The sequence below is a fragment of the Mytilus californianus genome, unplaced genomic scaffold (assembly GCF_021869535.1).
Source record: "Mytilus californianus isolate M0D057914Y unplaced genomic scaffold, xbMytCali1.0.p SCAF_14, whole genome shotgun sequence".
In the NCBI taxonomy this organism is placed as follows: Eukaryota; Metazoa; Mollusca; class Bivalvia; order Mytilida; family Mytilidae; genus Mytilus; species Mytilus californianus.
In genome coordinates this window covers 2,702,714-2,714,229 of record NW_026262626.1, presented here as the reverse complement: position 1 = coordinate 2,714,229, position 11,516 = coordinate 2,702,714, and the positions used below count along the sequence as shown (strand labels likewise).

The 11,516-nt window shown below is 31.1% G+C and overlaps 1 protein-coding gene across 1 annotated transcript in view; it reads right to left on the bottom strand.

The window, feature by feature from the left end:
* Positions 1–2,991: 2,991 nt before the first annotated feature.
* Positions 2,992–11,516, bottom strand: part of LOC127724022 (uncharacterized) — a 67,754-nt gene continuing 59,229 nt past the window's right edge. The window contains exon 7 of the mRNA XM_052230771.1: positions 2,992–7,973. Within this exon, the coding sequence (XP_052086731.1) occupies positions 7,836–7,973 (138 nt within the window). The 3' untranslated portion in view covers positions 2,992–7,835. The remainder of the gene's footprint in view (positions 7,974–11,516) is intronic.

Below are 11,516 nucleotides of genomic sequence, written 5' to 3'. Positions count from 1 at the left end.
TATCAGCATTCAAAGCATAATCTGCCAGTAATTTTGCAACTCTTTACTCTACGGATGCCGTGCTTAAGATTGGGATGCTTGGAATACTCTTCACACTAGATCCATCGGAGGAGTATTCCGAAAATTTAAGTTTTGGGGAATATAGTATATTAGTTGTTGAAATTGTGCTTTGAACAAGCTTCTAGTAACTGCAAGTACTCAAAGATCTCTACTTTGTGTCTTTTGTCATTACGTAATTTGTTTCGGGGCTAAAAAGCGTTTTGATGCATGCAGCTAACTGATGGTTACAGTGTGTTCTTATGTTGTGTGTTACACCATTATTCCAGGATTAGGGGTTGTTGGGATGGGGGTAGGGGGAGTGGTAAAGAGATCAAAAACCAGTCCACATTCTTCATGTGACCGTCGAATGCCATGGGCCTGTAATTAGGTGGTTGTCGTTTGTTGCTGCTTACCATATCTTCTTTTATTGTTTTAGCGTAAATCAGACCTTTGGTTTTCTATTCTAAGTTGTTACATGTGTTGTCATCCCAGTTTTGTTTTGGTTTTTTTTGTACAGCTAACTATGATTTGTTTTTAATCACTAATCCAGGTAATGTTGTATGCAAAGTACATTATCAGGAAATTGTATTATCAAATATGACTGGAGATTGATATTGTGAAAAAGAGGCGGAAGATACCAAAGTAATTTTTCGAACTCATAAGTTCACCACTAACTGACAACGCCATGGAAAGGAAACGAAAAACGACCAAAAGACAAAAAAAAACGGTATAGAAAATGCCAGGGTGATCTAATGTACTCTAGAAGCGAAACCAGATCATGCTCCACATGTGGCATCTGTAGTGTTGCTCCCGTAACTACAAACTAGGTGATAAGTCTAATTAAGTGAAGTAACATTGGTGGAAAAGAGAACGGGATTGTGGTCACGGACATATGCGTCGTCATCTCTGAAACAGAAATTTCATAACGGGCAACCACTCGTGATGGCGTCCGTAAACGTTTTGAGTAGATGACCTCAATTTCATTACTTGGAATTCTTTGTTTAATAACTTCCTGAAAGCAACAATTCTGCCTCAAGGAAAATGATTGTAAATGTAAGCTGTGGAATATCGCAGCAACCGGAAGATTTATACTCCACATGCAGGCGCTGCTGGGATTTTGTTACACAGATAAGAAAGGTTAACAAATGGGGAATCTGAAATTATCTCTTTTGCCTTAAATTTTGTAAAACAGTTGAGCAAATATGTATTGCGAAAGGATGTTTTTTTTAAAGTAGTGTTTCTTAAAACTAGGTGCTCACAATTACCAAAAGCTTTGTCACCAAACACATGATTTGGAGGGTAGGGCTATTTCTTTTATTACACTACGAATGCTTCATTCTAACAACCTTTCACTTATATAATGAGCTATAGAGTGTTTTACCAGTTGTTGAATTCGTAGAAATGAACACAAACTGCAATTTGGTAAAACATATTAGTAAATGTGTATTGAGAAAGGATAAAAGAATATTGACAGTAATAGTAGCACTGATATTACAAACATGGAGTTGAATTCAAATCTAATAGGATTGTGAGTAAGCTTCCTTTCGCTTTGCTATTATCATTGATGACTTGACTGTGGTTCTTCTATAGCAATTTAGTTATATTTCTGAACAGTAAACAAGTTTTATATGATGAAAGAAATTGCAATCGAATAAGTATCGGGAATGACACTGCAATAGGTGGAGTGCAACACTTATAGTCAAGTCACAGTAATGTGACTTTTTTAAGTCAACCTAGTCTGATGAACTATCAGAGCATTTTTGTTCTTCTATTGCTTATAGACTTCAATGTCATATTCTAAAACTGCGTTATTAACTGCACCAACAAATAGTAATATTCTTATGAGTTTAAACACTTTGCATGTTGAATGTAAAGTGATTGAACGTGTTTCTAACTCGACTTATTGTAATTCTGAAAATAGTTTTCTCTTTTAAAACCAAACAGTGTTGTCACTCATCTAATTCAGTAGTTTTCCGAATTTTTGTAGGCTTTGGATATTAACTAAGAATATTTTCTAATGTTCCAGTCATGTCACACACCATTTTGAAAACTGACAGAATGAGGTAAAATATTAAGCATTAATAATTAGGTGTATCCCTTACAGGAACTATGTGAATTTTATTTTTACAAAACAATTCAGGAAGACTGATCAACATTAACTGATGTTTCAGCTAAACACACTTGTACTTCGTGCATAAAAAAATCTGCTTTTTGCTAGTAGGCAAACCATAACCTCTTTAATATCTAATGTTATAAATATTGAGCTTAACTGATCAAACAGTCATCCTTTTATTACTGGGGACCTTATTTGATCGGATAGCATAAAATGGGCATTAGCTTCCAACTTCAAGTCCATCAATCAAACTCTCAAATTTGATTTATATATTACTTTAATTAACCATTGACATGAAACCTAAAAATTGAAGATGGGAATTTTACTCCACATGAATGTAAACAGGTAAATTTTAACATATTATCCAGAATAGCACGTGCAATAGTATAATGACAATTGTACTAGTTCTGTTCACTCATCAAGTACAACCTGTATCTTGAGTTAGAGTGATTTTTGAAGGCCAAGTCAGACATTGAAAAAGGTCCTCTAATTCAATTTTTCAGTCGACATTTTTTTCAATAACTATACATGTTGAGCACATGCGCAAGCAATCTAAAATTCATGTCAAGCAAAGGTAGCTTGGATAGATTTAAATGAGCTCAAATGATTGTCATGCAAGTCAGTAATGTATCACTTATTTTGTTAGATTATTTCTATAAAATTGAACACTCAAGTATATAGTCTTTAAACCAGGTGAGCAAATGTTAGGTCAACTTATGATATTGATGAACTGTGAATGTCTCATTGCAGATAACCAAATATACCATTTAGTTGAACACTTACTCTATATTTATGCAAATAGGTATAATTGGTTACGAAATTATAACAAACAATTACTATGAAGGGCAATTATTTTAATCCAACTATTTCACAAAAACAACTTGTAAAACATATGTAAACATCAACAAGTAAACCACTCACTACTGTATATTGCACATTTCTTACAAAATAAAACAATAAAGGCATAGACTGATGATCAAAAGATCATAAACTAATATCTTCCATAATATATAAAATGAATGTTAAACTAGATTAGCATTCAAATAGAGTTATTTCCCTTTTGACTTGTAATGTGAAGCTTGTCTAAACCAAACCATGTGCAATATTATATGGAAATATGTACTACAGTGAACTATTGTATTAGGATATTCAATAAATATTCATCAGAAAGTATACCTGTGTAAACTGAAAACCTGTCTAGTGTGAACAATATCTGCAGTGCTCTAAACATGTTAGGTTTAGAAAGTTTTCCCTTTAATAACTGGGAACAATATATAAACATAACTTAGTACCAGTAATTACACAGAAGATTGCAAAATACTCCTTGTAGCACAACACAAATTGAAGAAGATACTGACATTTTTTCTTTATCATTTATGTCTTTACCAGAATATCTCCTTAGTCTCAACATTAAACATATGCAAAAATATTTCACATGTTGCTCATTCCTCAAGAACATTCATTTCTGGAGAAAGGCAATATTCAAAATATCAGAAAAAGGATACCAGATATGAACATAAATATCTATGACAACAATATCCAAATTGTTCATATTGCACATTTTAAACAATTTAAAAAATTATATCCACTATCAAAATCTAGTCAAATGGAACGAAATCAGACAGAAGAAAAATATCTTGTTTATTGAATACTTGTTTCACAATCACATCAAAAAGATTTCTGACTGATAATAGTCCTTAAACATTGTTAATTTCATTTGATATTCGTTTCAATCTAACATGAAATCTGTTTAATCTTAGCCATTTGAACCATTAAAATCTTCAGTTCAAGCACCCCAGGCAAAAACCATGGATGTACCCCTTACAATGAAAACATAACACCAAATGCTGCTTTAAGTATTGTCTGCCTCATTAATATATTAAATATAATTTATATACATAAATAAAATCAAAATTGTAAAGTCAATTATCCAACTAGTACTGGTTTCAACTTCAATTATCAGGACTAATGAGGTTGTCCTTGACCACATCATATATATATATTTATCACATATTTGTTACGAAAACATTGGGTTTTGCATATGCAATAACCGCAGATTTGCCCTATTCATATTTCTAATATTCAAGGACTATAGTTTTGAACTGTTGGGGAGCTTTGTTATCATGAATTAAGTTATTTCAGTGGAGGACAAATCATGTATGAACTTGCCAGACCGGCAGAACAATGAAATTCTTTTTTCTTTTAAAGCATTTGTATAATATGCGATAAATAGATTATAACATGTTCTTTTCCATATGAGCCCTGATATCATCCCTAGACCCATATGAGCCCTCGGCTAGCGCCTTGGCTGATTTTAAAGTCTCTGGATGATACCAGGGCTAATATGGAAAAGGATATGTTATAATCTATAAATATCTATATATCATCAGATACACATTGTGAGAATCACTTTGAAATGCAATTTATTTTTCATTGAAAAAAATGAAAATTTACAGAAAATTAGTTTGCTAGATGATGACAGATGTCACATAATGGTTGACAGATATTAATTAAAGCATAGACAAATGTGCACAATAACTAAATATATAAATACATGTTAGTCATAAAATTTACTTCACTGCATATGTAAAGAGGAAGAAAATTGCATTTGATTAATATATATCATACTTTTTTCTGAAATCTTACTCACAGAAACTTTTTGTATGAATAAAAGAGATATTGAGTATTTGTCATTGAGATATAGCAACTGACATCAAACAAAATGAAAAGATATCTAGAAAACAACATAACCATATGTCTTTAAAACATTTCAAGCTTGAAATCCCTAAGATTAAAAAACAAGTGTGAAAAAACTTTACAGAGACTCTCAAAGATCTAAATTCCACACTAAATTTCCAATACACCATTGAGATATAACTAAAGACATCAACTGATGAGGTTCCCGACTTGACACAGACACACTTACTCGTCACTTGACAATTATTACACAAATTTTGAAAACTACAACAACAAAAAAGAGTTCATTCTAAATTAAAATTAGGAAGAACAAATGTGACATACATTCATAGTTGCAGAGGTGAGTCTAATATAGATAAAGGGAGACAAATCTATTTCAAAATATTACAATGTCTTGCAGTTGTCTCCCTTTCCTAAGAAAGTTCTTACAGAAACACAATAAATATAAATACAAACATTTGACCCTGAAAGTTAAGTCTATTGCACTTGACCCAAATGAGCAGACATAATGAATACAAATAACATACTGTTGTTTGTACATATGATTTTAAGTTAATCACAATGTAATTTATCCTGTTTTTACATGTATACAATATATTAATCAAACATCTTCAGTTTTATCAAATCATTCAAAATTTTATGTTTTTGCAACATTATTTAGTTTAATAACACATAAATAAAAATTCAACTTCTCAAGTACATTAGTTGTCCAGAATTCAAATTGAATCCATGACAAAAATGAAACACAAGGGGAAAAATTGTATTTCAGGGGGTAGAGAGGGAACTTCTAGATTTCAGTAGAAGCGACTTTGTAAAAAAAAAATGTTCTTAATTGCTTGTTCTTGTCACTGTGTTACTTTTTTAATCGAACAAGTTCTTTCATAGCAGTTTGGCTGATTTTTCTGCGATGTTCCAATATTTTTATATATTTTTTTTAATTGCTTATTCTTTCTTATTCTTAAATAAACTCATGTATAAATTAAAGTGAACTATATGTCTTCTGTTAGAACAAAATGCAAATCCACCGGTACTAAAAAGGAAAAATCAATTGAGCTTTACTAGCTTTGAATTTTGCAAAGAAAAACAATCAGGATTGTTGAGGCAACTTTCCTAAGAGTTGCAATCAATTCAAGAATTTGATGGAAATCTGCATTACAATCAAATCACAATACGATCATCAATTTTCTCTTTAATTACAAAGATTTGTTTCAAGCCAATTTTTACTTTGGTTTTCTAAGAACAAAAATTTCAATTTTCATTTTAATAGGATACAAATTATTCAATATGAAACCTATTGCATGGCAAGAGAAATGCAACACCACTTTTAAATTCATATGTAATCTATAAACCAAATGTTTATATCATTAAAACAAATCATAGGATTGGTAAATATTTTGACATAATGATTTTGTCTGCAAGTACCAAAAAATGATATTCTGTAAATTTAGAAATTCTTTTAAAACAAATTTTAATTTCATAAAAACTGTTTTTTTCTCATATTTGAGAACATTTAAGCATAGAAAGTCTTGAAGGAAAAAAAACATGAAAAAAATGATTGCTTTCTGTTTTCTTTCTGCCTTACTTCCCAAAACATATTTTAAATAAATTAATCTGCATCTTTTTCAGAAAGATGACAGGACGCAAATTTGCCAAAAAAAACATATCTTCTTCTAGTGACTGAAATGAATGCTTTTACTTCTATTTTGTATCTATGATGAGTTTATTTACAACCACTAGGATATAGCCACTGCTGGTGGAGGTTTCTTCCCCAAGGGTATCACCAGCACTTCTGTGTTGACATGAATTGTCATGATCACAATTATAAATTAACTGTTTACAAACTTTGACAAAAAATTTGAAATTTTGAAATACTAAGAATTTTTCTACCCAAGGAATAGATAACTGTAGCTGTATTTGGCAAAACCTTTTGGAATTTTTGGTCCTTAATGCTCTTCAACTTCGTATCTTATTTGGCCCTTTTAATTTTTTTTATTCAAGCATCACTGATGAATCTTTTGAAGACGAAACGTGTGTCTGGCATCCTGGTATCTAGGATGAGTTTATTTGCATAAAATGTTCTGAATATTGTTTCAGTAAGTGGCCATGATGCATATTTCATAATTAAGCCTAAAATGTTCTGACAAATCATTCATAAAACTGGTAGGATGCATATATCATAATTTAGCCCAAGATGTTCTGAAAATTCTTTTATAATAGTGGTAGCATATAAACAGGATGCATATATTATGGTTTAGCCTAAAATGTTTTAAAAATTCATTCATAAAACCGGTATAATGCATATATTATGGTTTAGCCTAAAATGTTCTGAAAATTCATTCATAAAATCGGTAGAATGCATATTTTATGAATTAGCCTAAAATGTTCTGAAAATTCATTCATAAAACAGGTAGAATGCATATACTATGATTTAGCCTAAAATGTTCTGAAAATTCATTCATAAAACCTGTAGAATGCATATATTATGATTTAGCCTAAAATGTTCTGAAAATTCATTCATAAAACCAGAAGAATGCATATATTATGATTTAGCCTAAAATGTCTTGACAATTCTTTAATAAAAATCATGGAATGCTTACAGGATGCATATATTATAACTTAGCCTAAAAATGCCTAATAGGTCTTTCAGGAAACTGGTAGGATGCATAAGTTATAATTTAGCCTAAAATGTTCTGAAAATCCTTTCAGAAAACTAGTAGGATGCTCAATCATTGCCTATAATGTTTAGAATCTACATTCAGTTAATGGGCAAGAAGCATATATCAATTTTGCCTAAAAATGTTCTAGAAGTTTTTTCATACAACTAATCTGCTAATAGGATGCATATATTATAATTTAGCCTAAAATGTTATGATATTCTGCAAATTCTTTCAGGAAAATGGTAAGATACAAATACAGACTTTGCCTATATTGTTCTGAGTCTCCTTTCAGGAAATGGGCAGAATGCATATATATCTCTCAATATTGCCTAAAATGTTCTAAATCTTCTTTCTGCAAGGGGTGAGGATGCATATTCTAGTATTTGCATTTGATCTCTCATGTCTGACTGCTGTCGTCTGTACATAGGACGATTGATGTGGGATGTACCATCAGTTCTAAAAGAATCCTGGAAAAATAAAATTTTAAGCACAATTAATTATTTCATCTATAGTTCATCGAAATTCTGTCCTGTGTTTTATATAATATTTGTTTGATCAGGGTAACTGAGTGTAATGAAGTATGGCCAGGAAGGCCATAATTCAGCCCTGAAAATATAAATATGTTATATATTTTCTGTTAATTGTTTTCGACTGTTCTTAAAGCTTCAAAACTATGATATTGTTTCTGTTTAAATGCATTTCAAAGTCAATTTATTTCTAAAAAAAAATGCTTCGCTGGGCGCAGCTTGATACGACCACAGAGGTCGAACCCTGAACAGTTGGGGCAAGTATGGACACAACATTCAAGCTTGATACAGCTCTGAATTTGGATTGTGATTAAATATTTGACACAGCATAGGTTTCTGACACAGAAAGAATGTGGTCTAAGTACTTGAATTTTTTTAATTTACCTATTACGGTCCAATGTCCAAAATCAAAATACATGGTTAGATTCAGCATATCAAAGAACCCCATATATTCAATTTTTGTTGAAATCAAACAAAGTTTAATTTTGGACCCCAACTTAAACAAACTTGAAAACTGGGCCCATAATCAAAAATCTAAACACATGTTTAGATTCAGCATATCAAAAAACCCCAAGAATTCAATTTTTATTAAAATCAAACTTAGTTTAATTTTGGACCCTTTGGAGACCAATTTAAAAAACAGGACCCAAAATTAAAAATCTAAATACACGGTTAGATTTGGAATATCAAAGAACCCCAATAATTCAATTTTTGATGAAATCAAACAAAGTTTCATTTTGGACCCTTTTCACCTCAATATGAACCAACTTGATAGCTGGGCCCACAAATAAAAAATTTAAATACATGGTTAGATTCAGCAGATCAAAGAACCCCATATATTCAATTTTTGTTGAAATCAAAAAAAGTTTAATTTTGGACCCCAACTTTGACCAACTTGAAAACTGGGCCCATAATCAAAAATCTAAACACATGTTTAGATTCAGCATATCAAAGAACCCCAAGAATTCAATTTTTGATTAAAATCAAACTAAGTTTATTTTTGGACCCTTTGGACCTTAATGTAGACCAATTTAAAAAACGGGACCCAAAATTAAAAATCTAAAAACACTGTTAGATTTGGCATATCAAAGAACCCCAATAATTCAATTTTTGATGAAATCAAACAAAGTTTAATTTTGGACCCTTTTGACCTCAATATGAACCAATTTGATAGCGGGCCCATAAATAAAAAATCTAAATACATGGTTAGATTCAGCATATCAAAGAACCCCATATATTCAATTTTTGTTGAAATCAAACAAAGTTTAATTTTGGACCCCAATTTGAACCAACTTGAAAACTGGGCCAAAAATCAAAAATCTAAATAGATGTTTAGATTCAGCATATCAAAGAACCCCATATATTCAAATTTTGTTGAAATCAAACAAAGTTTAATTTTGGACCCCAACTTGGACCAACTTGAAAACTGGGCCCATAATCAAAAATCTAAACACATGTTTAGATTCAGCATATCAAATAAACCCAAAAATTCAATTTTTGTTAAAATCAAACAAAGTTTAATTTTGGACCCTTTGGACCTTAATGTAGACCAATTTAAAAAACAGGACCCAAAATAAAAAATCTAAATACACGGTTAGATTTGGCATATCAAAGAACCCCAATAATTCAATTTTTGATGAAATCAAATGAAGTTTAATTTTGGACCCTTTTGACCTCAATATGAACCAATTTGATAGCGGGGTCCACAAATAAAAAATCTAAATACATGGTTAGATTCAGCATATCAAAGAACCCCATATATTCAATTTTTGTTGAAATCAAACAAACTTTAATTTTGGACCCCAATTTGGACCAACTTGAAAACTGGGCCAAAAATCAAAAATCTAAATACATGTTTAGATTCAGCATATCAAAGAACCCCATATATTCAATTTTTGTTGAAATCAAACAAACTTTAATTTTGGACCCCAATTTGGACCAACTTGAAAACTGGGCCAAAAATCAAAAATCTAAATACATGTTTAGATTCAGCATATCAAAGAACCCCATATATTCAATTTTTGTTGAAATCAAACAAACTTTAATTTTGGACCCCAATTTGGACCAACTTGAAAACTGGGCCAAAAATCAAAAATCTAAATACATGTTTAGATTCAGCATATCAAAGAACCCCATATATTCAATTTTTGTTAAAATCAAACAAAGTTTAATTTTGGACCTTTTGGACCTTAATGTAGACCAATTTGAAAACTGGACCCAAAATTAAAAATCTAAATACACAGTTAGATTCGGCATAACAAGTAAATAAATGTGGTCAAAGATTTTTCAAATCTAATGCGACATACTGTGCAATTAAAGATTACTTCTTGAAATTTTTCAATATTTGAAATCTGAAAAAAAAATAATATTTGAAGAATAATTCTGAATTTCTGAAATCTGAAATGAGAAAAAATTGATCCCCCACAATTTCTTTTTACCCCCCCCCCCCCCCTTTTTTGCCCCAAAAAAATTCTTTCCCTCATGATATGGTCATAATCTCAATTCAAATTTCCAATGGAGTTTGCAACCATAATTACCCATTTAAATTTACCATAGTGCTAACTTAATCTATTTTATAATAGAATTTAAAATATAGTGTCAAATCTTTCATATGGATTTTTTTGTAAAAAAAAAAGATGCAACATTTGCAGATATTTTTACTGGTCTTCCTTTATAAATATGCATTTCTTTAAACATAATTTAAAAGCAGTGTAAGTGAAGTAACCAAAACGTTGTATTCGGATTACCTCCCTTACACTGTTTTAAATTATCTTAATTGTTCATTAACCATTACTTTATACATAATTTAAAAGCAGTGTAAAGGAGATAATTTCAATGATGTATTTGATTTATCTCCCTTACACTGCTTTAAATTATGTTTTGTACTAAAGTATTTGTCCATTAACCAGGACAACCTTGTTTTTCCCCCTTTTTTGCCCCTAATTCCTAAACGATTTGAGCCATAACCCCCCAAAGCAAATCCTAACCATCCCTTTGTGGTATGGAAACTTTTAGTATAATTTCAGAGAGATCCATACACCGTTCCACAGTTATTGTCTGGAAACTAGAAAATGCTTATTTTTGTCCCCTTTTTGGCCCCTAATTCCTTAACTGTTGGTACCATAACCCCCAAAATGAATCCCCACGTTCCTTTTGTGGTATTGAACTTTATAGTAAAATTTCATAGAGATCCATTCACTTAAACTAAAGTTAGAGTGTGAAAACCAATGTGTCTTCGGGCGACGACGACGACGCCGGACGATGATAACGCCAACGTCATACCAATATACGACCACAAAAATCTTTTGCGGTTGTATAATAAATGAGGAATTTGTCCATGGGACACAGATGATTCCCCCGCTTGCATATCATATAATGTTATAAAGGGATATAACTGAAGAACGGTAAAAGTGACGCTACCCAAATTTGTACTTGATCTGAGTTTTGTGGTAATAAATATTGTGTATAAGTTTCATAACATTT